The 20,311-nt window shown below is 30.7% G+C and overlaps 1 protein-coding gene across 1 annotated transcript in view; it reads right to left on the bottom strand.

Moving 5' to 3' along the window:
* The window catches only part of CFAP47 (cilia and flagella associated protein 47), a 759,462-nt gene that overhangs the window by 110,886 nt on the left and 628,265 nt on the right, over positions 1 to 20,311 (bottom strand). The window contains exons 58-60 of the mRNA XM_031959439.1: positions 10,718 to 10,877; positions 7,781 to 7,875; positions 3,109 to 3,264 (exon numbers count right to left, since the gene is read on the bottom strand). Of these exons, the coding sequence (XP_031815299.1) occupies positions 3,109 to 3,264; positions 7,781 to 7,875; positions 10,718 to 10,877 (411 nt within the window). The remainder of the gene's footprint in view (positions 1 to 3,108; positions 3,265 to 7,780; positions 7,876 to 10,717; positions 10,878 to 20,311) is intronic.

The raw sequence follows: 20,311 nt of genomic DNA, 5'->3' as shown, positions 1-20,311 counted from the left end.
GCATGCTTGGGGAAATGGGGAAGGGATGAAAGGGAGAAAAAGAATGAAGTAAAAAGTGGACAGCAGAAAACAAAAGAATAACTACAAGGAAGCAAAGAAAAGATGGACAGTCATCAATATAATGTCTTCTATTATTCAATATACTTTCTTAAAATGGAAATTTACTTTTATGTATTTTGAATTTTTCCTCTAAACAAAAGATATTTTCTTTTCCTTTTTTGTTTTGTTTTGTTTTCTTATTTTGTATTTAGTTTTAAATAAGTTTAACAAAAATCAAAAATATTTTAAGAGAGGAAGAAAGAATAAAATTTGAAAAAAAGTAGAGCAAAGGAAGACATGAGCCACTAAAGACAAAATTTGCCAATTTATTAATTGATCACATATCAGATAGATTTCTTCTTTTTGGCTTCTGTTTATAAAAGGAAAGTTAAGTGTAAAAAGAGAAAAAAATTCCAAGAGGATAGGATGCAATAAAGTGCATACTTAATAGTTATGTCCTTGAAAATGAATTGAATGAACTTACCCATAAAAGTGAAGAAGAAAGACAATATGTCAAATGTAGGCAACAGTCTATACAAAGACGAGGAAACAAGGGATTTAATGTGTGCAAAAAACAGCATTTTCCTCAGTTTAACTAGAACAAAAAGTGCTTGAAGATAAGTAATGTTATCAGCCTTGAAAAATATTTTGTATCTCTATTGAAAGAGTATTTAAGTGCTCAATGGAATAGTTTCTATTTTCTCTTAGAGGAAAAAGGAAGCTATTGAAGCTTTTTGAGCAAAATGGCAAAATGGTCTGATTTTGATAGCTATATGGGTGATAGATTGAAAAGTTGAAACAGGAAGACATCTATAAAATAAGATGTTTGGAATATATCTCTAAATTTGATTTAGCTCTAGATTTGTCATCCTATGATTTCATTAACAAAACTGATTAAGAAACCAGTGATAGCATTATCTTAAAATTCACTGACTCTTCATTGTCAAAATAAAAGATAAACTACTAATTCTTCTTTTCTTATCCTCTTCCAATGGAGTCCCATACAACTTGTTTTTTCACATAAATTTATTTTCAATCCAAGTTAGACCTTCTTACTTCCTTATTCTCTTGATTTTTTCCATTTCTATATTGGCTCTCACCCTTCCCAGTACTTAGAATTTTCTTCCCCTGTCACAATTGGCTCAAATTATATCATTTTATGCCCCAAATCTGGTGTTGTCTCTCCCAGTAGATCTTCCATTAACTCTCCCATTAAAAGTTATGCTTTCTAGTTCAAATGTCTTAGAATATTTTATCTCAACCTTTTGTTTTCAAAAGTGTTTGTTTTCAATTTCTTATGGTCTCTCCCATTGATAATCATTTATATTTCCTCTCCATTTCCCTTGGTCCATTAAACTTTAAGCTACTATCAGAAAATATACTTATGATCTTTATTTAGTAAGATGTCATATTAACTATTATGGCCATTAATGTTTTCTGGGTATTGTTTTTATTATAAAAGATAATCTAAAAAAGTAGAACTTACCATCTTTGGGATTTAGCTTTACCATAAAAAACTAACAACTTTTAGAAACTCCAATAGAAACATTCTTTACTCAAACAACAATGAACAATATTTATATCAATAATTGAAATAAAACTATAACAAAACCTAACTACATATATATGTATAAATATACAGATGTAAATGATCAGAAAGAAAAAGAAAAGCAAATAAAATATTCCAGCTAAATTTGATTAAAAGTAATTACACAGGGGCAGCTAGGTGGTGGAGTGGTTAGAGCACCAATCCTCAAATCTGGTCTCAGACACTTAACATTTCCTAGTCACTTAACCCCAATTGCCTCAGCAAAAGAAAAAGTAATCATATATTCATTCCTTCCTCTAAAAATATTGTTAATATCTTAAAATTACATTCCATAAGTGATTTTGCTTATAAACACATATTTTGAGGATCTATTATATTAATGGTTAAGTTTTTTAAATAAAACTCATAGTTTTAAACTTAATTCATTAAAGTAATTGTTAACATATATCTTTAACTACTTTTTAAAAAACATGTTACTGAACACTCTAAACAAAGTCAATAAATTAGACTTTAGAACAGGGAAGAAAGGGCGAAAAAGTAGCTTGCCTGGTTATTTTCTTAGTATTTCATATTTTATGTTTCTTTTGTTATCACAAATAATGCAAAAATATCAAGTAATTTGATTTCCTAACTGGCATACAATTTATCTAGAAGTAATGACATATCATTGCTAACTTGAAATTGTTAGAAACATGAATGATTCTAGTACCTTTGGTATTTAAGCATTCTATTACTATATGCCATGTCGCAAAAGATGAGCTATGCCAAATCAAAGTGTCATAATCCATATAAAAGTAAAGGTTGAAAAAAAGAATTATCATTACTAAATAAAATGTTGCGCCATTCAAAATAATTAAAGTGTTTCATTTCAACTCAAATGACATCATACTGGACAAAACATAAAACAACATATAACATTAAATTGTTCGTATTTACAAATGGCACATAGATAAGTTCAAAATTATTTACCTTACCCTAAAACAGTATCTATTTTATTATATAATAATCCTCACAGTGGGATGGGAATGAAGATGTCTTATCAACTCACATGTTAATTTTTGAAATTATTAAGATGCTGTCATGAACTATTATCAGTTTAAAATTAAGGACACTACACAAAGTGACAATCTTAGTCTTCAAATAAATATGGCACAAGGAAATGTAGAGAGTTGAAATGAGAGATGGAATATAAATAGAAGAAGAAATTATAGCTGTCACAATTTTTACCTTTCCTTTCCCTGCAGCTATGAAGTACTTTTAAGATGTCATTAATAAATAATACTAGTTCTACTAATAAAATGTCATTAATGACATTTTATATGCCATCACTTAAGAAATCTATTAAAATAAAAAGTATAAACACTTTCAGGTATTCAGGTGAGACATTCTTTGATTGTGAGTCATATAATTCTTCCATGAAATGAATGGAGACAGGAAAGGTGCAAAGCTTTGAACAACTGAGAAGTCTAGAGAAATTAATTCTTACATTTATGAAAGTATTATCTAAAATACAATCTTACTATAATTTGTTGGGTTTTGCTTCTGATTATGTTCCAAAAGTGTTTTTTTGGGAATCACCTCCAATTTTCTTTCTTCTGGTGTTTCAAAAACTACGCCACTTAGAAGCACTTGTACGGTCTCTTCCACTCGATTGCTGGCTCTACAGCTTATGCTAGCTAGAAACAACAAGGATGCATTCTGTTATTTTGATTCATGTCTTTTCTGCTGATTTGGTCCCCACACACAAAAGGTGGGGGGACAGGACTTCTTACCTCTTTCCAAATACTTATTGTCTTTACTGAAAAGGCACTGGACTTAATGTACTAGAATGAATAGATGGATAAATGAGTAGATGGAAAACTAATTCTTCCAGATTTGATATTTTATATTTCTATGAGCATAATTGATCCTTAACATTACTAACCAATCAATCACTAATTCAGTAAACATTTTAAAACACACATATTAAGTGTGTTTCACATATTAAGGTAGATATTGACTTAAGAGAATACAAACATAAAATAAGTTTTCTTTGGTCACATTGAGCTTCTTTCTATTGAAGAAAACATTACACACAATTATCTACCAAAAAATTGATAAATGGATAGAAACTAATTGGAATGGGGCATCACTAGCAGCTGAACTAAATTCGAAGTCTTTTAGATGCCTAACAAAGGAGTTTCTATTTGATTCTAGAAGTAATAGGTAGCCAATGAAGTTTATTGATTAGGGGAGTCCCATGATTAGGTGAGGTCTGGCCTTTAGATGATAAGTATAAAATTGGAGGTAATGTAACTAATTGTGCAACTTTTAAATGTATAGATTAAAAAATGAAAAAAAAATTAGTATGTTTCCAAGATTGTAAACAATGGTGACAAAGATAGTCAAGTTCTCTATAGAAATAGAGTAACAGTATTTCTAATAGAAATAGATAACAACTGCTTCCACAACCACCACAATAACTAGTATTCATATAATTCTTAAAATAAAAAAAAACACTTTATAAATATTATCTCATATTTATCCTCAGAATCATGTTACCTTCTTAATAAGAAAAAATATTTTCATTATTTTTTTTTCATTTAGAGACTTCATGGTCTGGCTCCAATCCAAATTTCTAGCTATATTTCATAGTACTCTTCTTACTGTATGCAATAACTTAACAGTATACATCACTGTATATACTTGCCCTGACTTTTCTCATTGCCTCCATGTTTTTGTACTCATCTACTTATTCCTGGAGTCGTTACTCACTGACATGCCATTTTTACTTGTTCCTATTAAGTCTTTCCTCTCTTTAAAAAAAATAACAGTTCAGGGACCAACTTTTCTAAATTATTTTCTTTATCCTCACAGATCAAAGTGATCACAATTCATTTCTTGAATCATTCAGGTCACCCTTTTTACCTGCTATTACTCACATAATCATTTTCTAAATTATAATATTATATCAGTTGTTATATCACATTACTATAAAGGAATAAAAAGACTAAAAACTCCTTTGAAGTAGGGATTAGATTATGTCATTTTTAAAACTTTTTATCACTAGAGCCTAGTTTTGAACTCTGCATAGAATAGGTATTTAGTAAGTGTTTCCTGAATTAAAATTTAAATGATGAATAAACTTTGGTGCATTTTATTGGGAAGGTAAAAATAGCTAGGGAACAAGAAAGTTTTCTAGCTATAATTAATTTCCCTGTTTAAAGTCATTAAAATGGAAATGAATACACTGAAAGTTATAATTAGTATTATGCCACTGGCCTTATCTTCTAAATTCTTAGGAATTCTGAGTAATAAAAATATAGATATCATTCATTTCCAATTAGTACATGTTTCAATTATGTTATTCATCTTCAAATGAGTAGTTATTTCAAGAAATTATACTAGCTAAAATCAAAATATTTAAAATATCAGGTAACCAGAGTTAGAAGAGACCTCATCAATCAGTCAGTTCAGTGCTTGTCAGGAAAAGAATTCTCATTACAATGTGTTGACAAATGGTCATTGACCCTCTGCTTAAGGATCTCCAATGATGGAGAAGCTCCTACATAGGGAGCTGCATAGCCTTGGAATAGTTTTAACTATAGAGAAATTTATTCTATAACTATGAAATACATAATTATAGCTATATATTTTTTTACTATAAAGAATTTTCTTCTACTTGTTCTTGCTTTTGGCTTTTGAGGTTTTGAAAGAAAAAAGTAGCTATGCTTCATTATAATTTTTCAACACTCCAATGGACATATTATAAGTATTCTCTCCGTAGTTCTAATCAATAAATCAACAAGCAATTATTAGATTTCAATACTCTACAGTTTGCTAAAAATATAACAAAAGAAAGAAAGAAAGAAAGACATAATTATTCTTGCATTCCAGGAGTTTACATTATATCAGAAGGATATATCATAAGTAAATATTAAATAATCTGATGGGTGACATGCTACCAGCTGATACAATGCTTTAGGGGTATTTGATATGAGCTTTGAGAGAATTTAGAAATTAAACAGAGAGGAGTCACTTTAAAAAGTTGTGGAGACAGGAAATGATAGACTATTGCTTATAGGGGACTACAACAAGGACAGTATGGCTAGTCTGCATGAGGGAAGTAATATGTAATAAATCCAGAAAGGTAGGCTGAAGCCAAATTGTGAAGGACTTTAAATGCTAAAAAGGGAAGTTTTTATTTCATCCTTGAGGGAATAATAGGCAATAATGGAGTTTATTGAGCAGAGAAGTAACATGTTCACATCTGTCACTTTGGCAGCTAAATAGGTGTCAGTAGAAATGGGAAGGACTTAGGGAAAGGGGATTAATTAGAAAGCAATTTTAAGCATTCAAGTGATAGGTGTTGAAGGCTTGGGGATAAAGAGGTGATTAGAGTAGAAGTTCAATTTCAAGAGATAGTGTGGATATGACATCTAAAAGACTTGGAAACTGATTAGATATGGAACTCCTTATGCCAATATATATATATACATGTGTGTGCATCTCTATGTATGCATCTCTATGCACAAGCATGTATAAAGTGATGCTCAGTCCTGAGAAGACTCTTTCCACTTAACCAATGGTATTATGACAGTGACAAAATGGTGAATAGGGAAACATATAATGTTCAAAATCATCTCCAGGATCAAATATAAAATCCTGTTTTATGTTCAAAATTCTTTAAAACTCATCTTTCCTTTTAAAAAAAAAAAAGGAACCCCTTCTTACAACCCCTTCCCATGTAATCTGAAATTAAATGAAACTGGCTTCCTTGACAATCCATCTCCAGTTTCTGGATATTTTCTCCAGCTCCTCTCTATGCTTACAATGTACAAACTCTTATATCTCTGCCTTATGGCTTTCCTGACTTCCTTCCAGTCCTAGCCAAAATTTTATCTTTGGAAGCTTTTCATCCCCCTGAATTCTGATGCCTTCTTTCTCTTTATTACTTCCAGTTTAAATTACATATAGTTTGTTTTATATAGCTTTTTTGTAGCTTGTTTTATATAGCTTTTTTGTATCTTGTCTCCCTCATTTGACAATAAGGCTTTTACCTTTTTTTGTAATTCCACCATTTAACCAGACTGGCACAAAGGAGTTTTATAAATGAGTATTATCTATTTGACTGATTAAATGAATCACAGGTTTTTAATCTACTAAAGTGTTGAAATAAATGGATATTACCAGAGTTGTGCTTATTTATTTACTACAAATAGGAAGAGGAAGAGGAGATGTTGTTTCAGAAGCAGGAAAATGAAGAGGAGGAGGAGAATGAGACAATTAGCAAAATTAATATATCAATTACTTTGTATCTGACATAATATTGTATACTTAAGAGTTTCCTCAACTCTTCCATGAGATGAATTTTTTTTTCACTTTTCATAGGCTAACTAAAGCAAAGTAAATAGAAGGTAAATGACAGTAGCAATCTCTGTTATATGCACACTAACTTTCCTTTGCTAAAGATGAAAAAATAATATGTACTTTAAAGCATCGTTAGTCTGTTTTAGTTTAATCAATTTTTCATGAATTTTCTTTCATCTAGGAAAACAAAAGTCTATATTTACAGGAGATATGAACACCAAAGCTGTCAAAAGACAGGGGAAATTGCTTATGTTTTATTACACCTATAACATAATTTTAATCTGATGACCACAGATTGTAAATTCTAAATTGATGTTCATCTCTAGAAAGAATAAGGAGTCAATTATCTTTTTCTGAAGAAAAAAAGGAAAAATTCTAACTCATTTTGAAAGACTACTGATGGAAATGTTGTGCCTTTCTGCTTGAAAGATTTGTACTCATCATTAAAAAAAAAAAAGGTATTCTCCAATATAGTATTAAAAAGTGCTACAAGTAAATCAAATGACATAGATATTTGTCAAATGGATTTCTAATCAAACACAATTTTAATTAAAATTATATCACACAGAGAAAGTGTCAGATATATGTTTCCAAATAGAATCTTTAGCATTTTCTTCTTCAAACTTATGAAAAAGAGACAGTGTGATACAATAGAAAAAGAATTAAAGGAGGTCTCAAAAGCTGGATTTCAGTTCTAGCTCTGGAAAGTTAGCACTGTCATTTCAGGATCACTTTACCATGTGCCCCACTTGACCTTTAATTTACCTACATTAGTTAAAGGCTGGATCTATACTCTAAGTCTTATTCTAGGCCTATAATTCTTTCATCACATAACATACATACGTTGGTGTGTTTTAGGAGGTGGTGCTTCTGGGATTCCTTGTAAGGGGTACTTCCAACGTATGCTGCAGATGTCTCCATTTTGTGTTCTTATTGTGCTATTTAGATATGCAAATTTCAAAAGTTAAAATGCTAGGAAATGAAGACTTCTGCTAGTGTCAGTCAACTTTCTAATTTTTAAACTAAATGACATTTTAATTTTTAAAAGAAACATTTTTAGAAATAAAGAAATGCAAATTTGACATTGTTTTTTTTGGAAAATTTTTGCTTTTGCAAAATATTGAAATGTGAAACTTTGCAAAGTAAGGTAAATTATTACGGAATTAATATAGATGGTAGTTGTAATCAGACTTCAGCATATTAGCACTCATATTCTAATGGATCTTATGTTTGGGGTTGCAGTGGGAGAAAAGAAGCCCAAATAGATGATTAACAACATATCCCAGTAATATTTTAAGTATAAGAAATTATTGTTTACAAAGTGTTACCCCTAAGATTAATGTTCTATGAACTATTGTTCAAGTGACTAAAATAAATGCTTTGAGCAACTAAAGTACTGGGCAATTGAAAGATCACCTGTAGCCACAATGGAAGATTATCATTTCTGTCATATTTTCTATGTAATTCAGATGAAAATTGGCTATCTTGCTATTATTTTATATTTAACATTCTACTGACCATTTCAAAGATGGATAAAATGTTTTCTATTTATAACTGAATAAAGAATTGTAGATCATTTTTCCATAGGCTCAATTAACTGAATGGATCATTAAAACAACTCCTGTAGCAAAGAGGACGAAAGACATATTTGATTTTTTCTGCAAAGTGTTTATATTTCAGAATTTTTTTTTGTTTCACATGGTTTGGAGACTAGTATTTGGGATAGCAAACTATTAAAAACATTAATATTGAGGGATTTTTTGTGGATTTTGTCTATTATAATTTTGTTTCCTGTCATTTCTTCATTAGATTTTCCAGGATATTTTGAAGCCTGTATTTATAATACCAAGATTCCTTTTCAATTCATAAAAGAGAGCAAACTTCTAATTCTAATTCACAATTCCAACCACCATGTTTGGATCTTGGTAGTTATTTTTTTTGATAGCTATATTTTTACAACCTTTGGTGGTGTGTCACAAAATTACTACCATTTCCTTGCATAATCTATATTGACTTAGAAGTTTGAAATCCTTAAGGAGAATCCTCTAAAGTTTCTGCTAATAATGAACCTGATCCACAATTGTTATCATAAATACTACCATTTCTACAATAAATAGCCATGTTTCATTAATCTTTCATGCTTCTGTGATCACTTATAGTTAGTTAAGTTCATGTTTATTTTATTATCCAGAAAGCAGAATCCTTCATCATTGTCTTTTTCTACTAGCTTATTTCAAAGCTAAAGCCTCCTGCTGATTCTGCCCTGTGATTCTAGATCCTGGTGTTCATATTTTCATCAGCTCTAGCCCAGAATCTGTGGAGGGAAATTTCAGAGTTCTACGAAATCACAAAGATATAACAGAATTTTAGGGCTTTTTTCTGTAATATACTCTTCTGACATAATTACTATTTGCTCAATATATTCCAAATGCTCTTATCCACTTATCTTTTTCAAAACTTAATTTACCTTTACTCATACTAATCTTATTACTATCTCAGGTAGATGGTCCTTCTATACAAATAAAAACCCTCAATATAATTTCTCATCTATTATCTCAATCGATGTGTCTAACCAACTCAATTTCTTGGATTTTTTTTTTCATATTATGAGTCCTTTGAAGGCACAGATCTTGCATTTCTTTTACTGACTGTTTTAAATCAAGGCACATAATACACCAGATGCTTGTAGAAGTATAGGATAAAAGATTTATTATCTAAGTTAGGCAAGTAAAACACAAAATAAAAAGGATGAAACTCCCTTAGAAAATAAGAATTATAATGGGAAAATTCTTTGAAAGGAAGCATAAATGGTCTTTCAAAAAAAATTAAAATATTCAATTAGTATAAGGAATGGCTCTAATCTGAACTTGGCCTTTTTACAGAGAACCTAGCATAGCACTTTGCATAAAATAATTATGTGATTATTTATTGAATATTTTTTGTCTAGAAGTACCTAATCCACCAGGAGTCTAGTCTTCTAAGGGAAACAAATGAGAGTGATTTCTGGCAAGAGTGTAAAGCACAAAAAACCCATTTCAGTAGTAGGGAGACACTGAATAGGTGTGTATGGGATGGAAGCACAAGGGAATTAGAAAGATTAGACAGAAAAGAGCAGCAGAAGAAAGAAAACATTTCTTTTTATTAAAGTTCTCTCATGCCTCTTCCAAAAATATTGACAATAGGAACAAAAAAAAAATTATAAACATTTTAATCACACATTTGAGGAAAATGTTGTCTTAGAGATAGAATCACATATTTGGGAAGATGAGTGGATTTAAAGAGACAAATGTAAAGTACCTTCTAGAAGAAACACTCTTCAGCCATGATATATCTGGGTTCTGTACACATTGTATAGTGGTATGGCTTTACATCTGCTCCATTGCTACCAAATGCCTTGACTTATATAATCCTATATTATTTCAAGTTGATTCCTAAGCATTAGCTTCTGTCTTCATGAATTATGAATTACCACTTTCTTGGTCTAACATTCAGTTTATATTCAACCATCTTTTGTATCTGAGTCAGGTAACTTGCTAATTCTATATGAGTTAACATATTTAAAACTGTCTCACAATTTAACGTAGTCAAATATCACATGAGTATGACTTATCTTTCTTTTCTGCCTTTGAGAGCTTTTCTAATACAACATTAAAATGTATCTATCCCCTTCTAGGATTGGGGGTGGTTTTGTTTCTGATTTTTTTCAAGACATAGAATATTACATATAAAAAAGAAAGGAATAGTGTTAGTTGGGAACCATATATTCCTTATTTAAGTTACCTTTTCAAACCTGGGCCCAATTCATCTGGGCTATCATGTGGCCAATATTCACCATTTGCCCTCATCATCTCAACAATCACCATTGCTTCATATAATTTCATGATATGAGGAACAAACAATACAGGAATATCTAATTTTCCTTTTGGAAGTAATGGTATTCCTGCAAAATAAGAATTTTTTAATTTAAAAATAGAAAGAATGGTTAACAAATATTTTCATATAAAATATATTTTCACATATGTCACAGTTGTAAAAAAAGAAGAAACAGATCAAAAAGGTAAAAAACATGAAAAAATGCTTCAATTCACATTCAGAGTCCATTGTTTATCTGGATATTGGTAACATTTTCCCTTGTGAATCCATTATATTTGTCTAAGATAACATCATCATCATAATAATAATATAATAATGTTATTGAGAAGAGCTGAGTCATTCTTAGATGATTATCACACAAAGATATTCATACTGTGTATGTTTTCCTGGTTCTGCTCACTTCACTCAGCATTAGTTCACATCAGTTTTTCCAGGTTTTTTTAACCTGAAATTTGACTGTTCATTATGTCTTATTGTACAATAGTATTCCATTACATTCATATACCATTTACCAGAGGCTAGGCATTGTCTCAGAATCCAATATTTTGTCACCAAGAAAAAGGACTGCCATAAATATTTTTGCACATATAGATGTTTTCCTTTTTTTTAGTCAAGCTGGGATACAAACCTAGTAGTGGTATTGCTGGATCAAAGGATATCAACAGGCTGGCTGTACTTTGGGAATAATTCCAGATGTCTCTCCAGAATGATTGAATCATTTCATAACTGCATCAGTCCTACATTAATGTCTCAATTTTTCCACGTGATCTCCAACATTTATCACTTTATTTTTTGGTCATATTAACCAATAAGTATGGGATGGTAGCTTAGGGTTGTTTTAATTTGCTTTTATCTAATCAATAATGATTTAAAGCAAATTTTCATATAATATCCTTTGACCATTTATCAATTGGGAAATGAGTTGTATTCTTATAAATTTGACACAGTTATTTATATATTTTAGGTATGAGACCTTTATCAGAAATACGGGCTTTAAAGATTTTTTTCCAGCTTTGTACTCACTTTTTAATCTTGTTTCTGTTGGATTTGTGCAAAAACGTTTTAATTTAATGTAATCAAACTTGTCTATTGTATCTTTCATAATGTTTTCTAGTTTACCTTTGGTCATAAATTCTTCCCTTCTGGAGAAGGGAAAGTCTGATAGGTAAATCATCCCTTGTTCCACTAAATTGTTTGTGGCTACAATCCCTATATTTATGCCCACCTGCATTTTTGATTTCCTTCACAAGCTAATTCTACAATATTTCAGAGTCTGATTCTTTTTGTACAGCAAAATAATGTTTTGGTCATGTATACTTATTGTGTATCTAATTTATATTTTAATGTATTTAACATCTACTGGTCATCCTGCCATCTAGGGGAGGGGGTGGGGGGTAAGAGGTGAAAAATTGGAACAAGAGGTTTGGCAATTGTTAATGCTGTAAAGTTACCCATGCATATAACCTGTAAATAAAAGGCTATTAAATTAAAAAAAAATAAAAATAAAAATAAAAAAAATTAATTGTTTGTGCCTATATCCTTTATGCCCAAATCATGTAACAATTTTAACCTTATTTTGGTATAGGGTGTGAGATGTAGGTCTGTGCCAACTTTCTGACATATTATTTTTCAGTTTTTCCTGCAATATTTGTCAAATAATGAGTTCCTATCCCAGAAGTTAGAATTTGGGAGTTTTCTATAGGCCTTGATTATTATGTTGCATCTAATCTATTCCAGTGATAAACCACCTTTTTCTTAACCAGTACCCAAATGGTGTTGATGACTGCCCATAGACTTTGAAATTTCCTCAATCCTGCTTTATAATATAGTTTTAGATTTGGTACTACTAAACCAACATCCTTTGTATTTTTTTTCATTAATTCCCTTGATAATCTTGACCTTTTGTTTTTCCAGATGAATTTTGTTATTATATTTTTCTAATTCTATGAAATACTGTTTTGTCAATTTGATTTATATGGCACTGAACAAGTAGATCAATTTACACAGAATTGTCAGTTATATTATATTAGTTTGGCCTACTCATGGACAATTGATATTTTTCACATTGTTTAAGTCTGATTTTATTTGTGTGATAATTGTTTTGTAATCGTGTTCATGCTGTTCTTGGGTTTGTCTTGGCAAGTAGATCCCTAAGTATTTTGTTTATTATGTCTACAGTAATTTTAAATAGAATTTCTCTTTCTATCTCTAGCTGATGAGCTTTGTCAGTAATATGATGTAATGCTGATAATTTGTGTGGGTTTATTTTCTTTCCAGCAACATTGCTAAAGCTGTGAATTGTTTCCAATATGTTTTTGATGATTTTCTAGGATTCTCTAAGTATATCATCATCTCATCTGCAAAGAATGATAGTTTTATTTCCTCATTGCCTATTCTAATTCCTTTAATTTCTTTTTTTCCTTTTCCTATTGCTAAAGTCAACATTTCTAGTACAATGTTGAATAGTACAATGCCCAAGGATAATGGGCATCCTTGTTCCACCCCTGATCTAATTAGAAATGTATCCAGCTTCTCTCCATTACAAATAATGCTTGCTGTAGGTTTTGATTATTTTAAGGAAATAATTCCTGTTGTCCCTATGCTCTGTAATATTTTTGATAGGAATGGATACTATATTTTGTCAAAAGCTTTTTCTATCTCTATTGAGATTATCATATGATTTCTTTGGGTTTTGCTATTGATATAGTCAATTACAATGATAGTTTTCCTGATATAAAACCAGCCCTGCATTTCTAGCATAAACTCCTACTTGGTCATAGTATATTATCCTGCTGATAAATTGCTATAATCGCTTTGCTAATATTTTATTTGATATTTTTACATCAATATTGATTAGGGAGATTTTGCCTTTTCAATTTCGTTTTCTGAAATGGGATTATTATGGCAGAGACTAGGCATTGACCCACACATAACACAGTATACCAAGATAAAGTTGAAATGGATTTATGATCTAGACATAAAGAATGATATTATAAACAAATTAGAAGAACAAAAGATAACTATCTAAGAGGTAAACTTATCTCTCTGTGGAGGAGGAAGGAATTTGTGACCAAAGAAGAACTAGAGATTGCTATTGATCACAAAATAGATAATTTTGATAATATTAAGTTTAAAATTTCACTTTTTCCTTTTCTGATCAAATTTACCAAAGATTTATGTCTATTTTGTTAAGGTTTTTTTAATAAATTCAATTTAGTTTTGTTTGTTAGTTCAATACTTTTATTAGTCTCTATTTTATTAATTTCTCCTTTGAGCTTCAAAATTTCTAATTTATTATTTAATTGGAAGGTTTTAATTTGTTCTTATTCTAGCTTTTTTAAATTGCATGCCTAATTCATTGATCTCCTCTTTATTTTATTTATGTTTCTATTTTAAGATATGAAATTTCCCCTAAGAACTGATTTTGGTATGGTGCCTCATTTTTTTCTCTAGTTGACTGAAACTGTGAATTGTTTCTGTGATTTGCTGTTTGACCCACTTATTCTTTAGAATTAGCTTATTTCATTACCAATTGGTTTTAAAGTATCCTTCTCTTGCCCTTTATTGAATATAATTTTTATTGCATTGCAGTGTGAAAAGGAAGCATTTACTGTTTCTGCTTTTTTGCATTTAATTGTAAGGTTTATATTACCTAATATATGGTCAACTTTTGTGTAGATGTCATGTACTGCTGACAAAAAGGCATATTGCTTTCTTCTCAATTTTCTCTAGAGGTCTATCATATCTAAGTTTTCTAGGATTATATTAACCTCCCTAGTTTCTAGATTATTCTGTACTTAGTTTTGTTTAATTCTGAGAGGGGAAGGTTGAGGTCCCTCACTAGAATAGCTTTGCTGTCTATTCCTTCCTGTAACTGGCTTAAAATCTTCTCTACAAATTTGCCTACTCAACCACTTGATATATACACAATTAATATTGTTATTACTTCAATATTTACTGTACCCCTTTATCAAGATGTATTTTCCTCATCTCTTTTAATAAGATATATTTTTACTTTTGCTTTATCTGAGATCAGAATTACTAACCCCGCCATTTTTTACTTCAGCTGAAGCATAAAAAATTCTGTTGCAGCTTTTTACCATTACTCTATATGTGTTTCTCTGTGTCATATGCATTTCTTATAAACATATTGTAGGATTCTGCTTTTTTTTTTTATTCCACTCTACTATTCGCTTCTGTTTTGTGGAAGAATTCATCCAATTCACATGAATGGTTATGATAACTAGCTCGGTATTTCCCTCCATGCTATTTTCATCCCTTTATATATTTTTGTTCTTTCTTTCCATCCTGTCCTCATTTGCTTATTTTTTACCCACCCTATCCACTACCTTTTTTCCTATCACTCTTCCCCTTTTTCTTAATATGTTCATTTTAAACAACACCATCCATTACCTTATCTTCTATCAACCCTTTCCTCTTTCTCTTACTTTTTCCCTAGTGTTTCTGTTCTCCCTTCTATCCTGTCCCTCTCTTTTCTTTCCTTCCTTCTTTTCCTACTTTTTTTTATAAAATTAGATAAATTTCTATACCCAACTGAATGATCAATTATTCTCTTTTAAAAAGAACCAAAATTGATGAGATCAAGTTTCAGACAATGCTCATCCCTTCTCTTCTTTCCCTTGATTGTAATAGGTATTTTTCACCTCTTCTTTTGAATAATTGTCCCATTATATCTTCCCTTTCCTTTTTTTCCAATACAGACCTTTTTCCACGGTTTAAGATATTTTTCTCTGATGTCATCACAGCAGAGTCCATTCACAACCACATCCTCAATTTATATGATGCCCGCCTTTGTCTGCCTCAGTGACAGATACAGTTCTCAAGAGTTACATCTACTGTTTTTCCATCTAGGGATGTAAAGAGTTTAAGCTTTAAATATATACATTTTCCCGTGTTTACTTTTTGATCGTTCTCTTCAGTCTTGTATTTGTAGATTAAAGTTTAGTTCTGATTTTTTCAACAGAAATAATTAAAAGTTTCTTACTGAATTGAAGCTTCATCACCTCTCCTGGAAGATGATGCTGAATCTTAATAAATAGTTAATTCTTACTTGTAACCCTAAGTCATTTGCCTTCTGAAATATGTTGTTCCAGGCCCTCCAATTCTTTATGGCAGAAGCTGCCAGATCCTAGATAATACTGACAGTTACTATTTCATATTTGAGTTGTTTTTGACTGGCACCTTGTAATATTTTTTCCTTGAGATTATAGTTTTGTAATTTCACAACAATGTTCCTTGGAGTTTTCCTTATGGCATCTCTTTCCAGATGTGATCTATTGGATTCTTTCTTTTTTTTTTTAATTAAAACTCTTTTATTTTTCAAAACATATGCATAGATAATTTTTCATCATTAACCCTTGCAAAACCTTGTGTTGATTGGATTCTTTCAATGAGTATTTCCTCCTCTGTTTCTAGAATGTTAGGACAGTTTTCCTTAATAATTTCTTATAGAATGCTATCCAGGTTCTTTTTTTTTTTTTTTTGGTCATGGCCTTCAGGTAGGTCAATAATTATTAAACTGTCTCTTCTAGATCCATTTTCAGGTTTGCTGTTTTGCCAATGAGATATTTCATATTTTCTTCCATTTTTTCATTTTTTTAGTTTATTTGACTGATTCTTGTTGTCTCACAAAGTCATTGGCTTCCATTTTTCCTATTCTAGTTTTTAATGTGTGAATTTTCTTTTTCTTTTTTTTTTTTTTTTGCTTTGCTGAAGTAATTGGGGTTAAGTGACTTGCCCAGAGTCACACAGCTAGGAAGTATTAAGTGTCTGAAGCGAGATTTGAACTCAGATCCTCCTGACTTCAAGTCTGGTGCTCTATCCACTGTGCTACCTAGCTACTCCTAATGTGTGAGTTTTCTTCAGTTATATTTTGTATCTCTTTTTCCATTTCATTTCTTCTACTGTTTAAGTAGGTGTTTGCTTCAGACAAGTTTTTCTTCCTTTTCCAGACAGTTGACTCTCTCATGCATACCTCTCATTTCCTTTCTCATTTTTTTTCTACCTCTCTTTTTTACCTTTTGAAGTCTTTTATATGCAATTCTGAGAAGCTTCTTTGGGCTTGAAACCAATTTATCTCAGTTTTTGAAACTGTGTTTTGGTTTGTTCTGTCAATATAGTAGCTTTCTATGTTCAAGGTTCTTTCCTTTTCTTGGAGTATGTCCTCTTTCTTTTTACTCTTATGATTGAGCTCTGCTCCTGGGGTAAAGGTGGCATTGTTCCTATGCAGCTCTGAACCTTGGTTTTGAGCACAGGGGCCCTGTAGGTTTATAGGGGTTAGCTTCATCTGCTCTGTTCAGGAAACAGCCTGGTTTCCCAGAGTTTGCCTTCTGAACTGGTACTGGAAGCTGCCCCACTGATTTGCTCCTCTACTGAGCCAGGACTGAGGGTCTTAGTTGTTGATTTGATGTCATTAAGACCTTCTCATGGGTTTTCCCAGAGTGTATATGAGTTGGGCTGTATACCCTTTTCATTTCAGTGAGACTGACCTTTCTTGAAGTTTTTCCAGTCTATGTTGAGCTGTAGAGTAGTTTCCTTCCATCAGCTTGTGTTCAGAGGCTTGGTTTCATGTAGTTTTCTAGGGAACTTAGGAGAGCTGGAATAGCTTCCTAACTTTACCATCTTAGCTCCATCTTGCAATATTATTCAATATTTGTTTACCATTATTTTAAATTGAATTTCTCTTTTTATCTCTTACTGCTGAGCTTTGTTGATCATATAAATAAATGTTGATGATTTATATGGGTTCATGTGATATCCTACAACTTTGCTAAAGTTATTATTTCAAGTACTTTTTAATTACTCCAGTTTTAGATGCTCCAAGGTTCTCATCTACAAAGAGTAATAGTTTTGTTTCCTTATTCTCTGACTTCCTTCAATTTCCATTTCTTCTCCTGTTGCTATAACCTAACTTTTATAGTACTATATTAAATACTGGTGACAATAATAAGCATCCTTGCTTCATCCTGATCTTATTGGGAAAGTTTCTAGTTTATCTCCATCATAGGTAATGCTTGTTGATAGTTTTTAGATAAGATACTGCTTATCATTTTAAGGATTATTCCCTTTATTTCTGTTTTCTAGTGTTTTTAATAGGAATGGGTGCTGTATTTGGTCAAAAGTTAGATGTGGGGTTTTTTCCCTGCATCTGTTGAGCTAATCTTATGATTTATGCTGGTTTTATTCTTTATATGGTCAATCATGTTGATAGTTTTCCTAATATTCAACCAACCTTGCATTCCTGGTATAAATCCCATCTGATGACTGTATAATCCTTGTAATATATTGCTGTGACCACCTTATTAGGATTTTGTTCATAATTTTCACATTAATATTCATTAGGGAAATTTATCTATAATTTTCCTTTTCTGTTTTAGGTGTCAGCACCACAATTTGTTTCATAGAAGGAGTTTTGTAGGATTCCTTTTTCATCTATTTTTTCCAAATACTTTATATACTATTAGAAGTAATTATCCTTTAAATATCTGGAAGAAGTCATTCATAGACCCATTCTGTCCTGAATTTTTTTTCCCAAGGGAACTTATTAAGGACCCACTTTTTTTTATTTCTTTTTTGTAAGCCTGGTTTATTTAGGCTTTCTCTTTCCTGAATTTTTAATCTAGATAATTTATTTTTTAAATAAATATTCATTGATTTTGCTCAGATTGTAACACTTATTGGCATATAACTGAACAAAATATTTTGTGATAATTAGTTTAGTTTCTTCTTCATTGGTGGTCATTTCACTCTTTTCATTTCTGATGCTGAATATTTGGTTTTCTTCTTTCTTAATTTAATGAAATTAACAATGGCTTAATTATCTAATTTTTTTCATAAAAAAACATCTCCTAGATATATGAGCTCATCTTTTTTTCCAGTGTTATTAATCTTATCTTTGACTTCCAGGATTTCCAATCTGATGCTCAGTTGGAGTTTTATTTTATTTTTATTTTTCAACTTTTTTTTTTCAGCTGTTTGCCTAATTTATTGATCTGTCCATCTTTTTCCCTCCTCCATTTTGTTGATGTAAGAATTTAGAGAAATGAATTTTTCCCTAAATGCTTTGGTTGCATTCCATAAAGTTTGATATATCATCTCATTGTTATTATTTTCTTTAATGAAATTATTGATTGCTTTATGACTTGTTCTTTAATCCTCTTTTTTTTTAGGATTATTTGCTGAATGTAATTTTTATTGCATTGTAATCCAAAAGAATTTGATATTTCTGCCATTTGATTTTGAGAGATTTTTATGCCATATTACAGGGTCTACTATTGTGTAGATGAGAAAAAGATTTTGTTGTTCCCATTGTTTTTCTCCAAAGGTCAATCATAATGAACTGTTTGATATTCTTTTACCTCCTTAGTTTCTTCTTGTTTCTTTTTGCTTAGCTTTATCAAATGCTAAGAGAAAACAGTTGAGGTCTCCCCTTAGTGTAATTTTGTTCTTTGTGTTTCTGCAACTCACTTACTAACCGTGCATTTAATTATATATATATATATATATATATATATATATATATATATATACACATACATACACACACCCTATATGCCCAGAGTCACATAAAAATTTCTTAGCTAAAAAGAGGTCACAAAAGGAAAAAGTTAAAGTAGCCCTGCTATAATCCACTTCTTCCAATGACTGGATATTATAAATATTACCATCAAGATTCACTTGGCTACTGTCATACTTGAATTTTATGGTCAAACTTAGCACGATCTTCATTAACACGACACTGTCATCTTCCTAACCTATCATCCAAACCCACTAGAATACCCCCATCACATATATGTGTGTGTGTGTGTGTGTTTGTTATATATAATATATACATGCATGTAAAGTCACACATACATGCATATTATATATACAATGTATGTATGGTGTAAACATGTGTGCTTATATATACATATAATATTATATCACTATATAACATGTATTATATATGTCACTAACTACATGTCTATTCCAAAAATATTGAGGTCTTAAGAAATGAAAATTTGGAATAGACATGTAGTTAGTGATCTAGAAAACTAACTGAAAAGAAATTGATGAAAAGCATTGACAAATAGCAATATGAACCCAATTGAAATAAAATAATATAAATTTGTAGTAGCTAAACAATTAACATCTGATGGCTTTAGCAACACTCAATATGCTGAAAGCACTAACAGAGAAAGTCTGTGATGGGCATATAGATATATAAAAGAAGTATACAAATCAAACATTTCTGACAAGTCAAAATTTTACACCCCCCACATTTAGTTAGAAGACTACATAGGGATCATAAAACAGAATTTAAGAAGCCTGGGATTACAGAATGATCAAGAGATTTTAACATTGAAACTAATTTAATGGGTATTATACGGTAAATTACAAAGAATTGAAATGTAGAGGAAAAACATATACCAGATTCAGAAGTCATTTCAGATGAGAGAAAGGAGGAGTATACAAGTAGTGATTCTGTTGATCAATTCAATA

This window comes from Sarcophilus harrisii, chromosome 3 (genome assembly GCF_902635505.1).
Source record: "Sarcophilus harrisii chromosome 3, mSarHar1.11, whole genome shotgun sequence".
NCBI lineage: Eukaryota > Metazoa > Chordata > Mammalia > Dasyuromorphia > Dasyuridae > Sarcophilus > Sarcophilus harrisii.
Note: the sequence above shows the minus strand (reverse complement) of the source record. Positions and strands in the feature narration are given on the sequence as shown.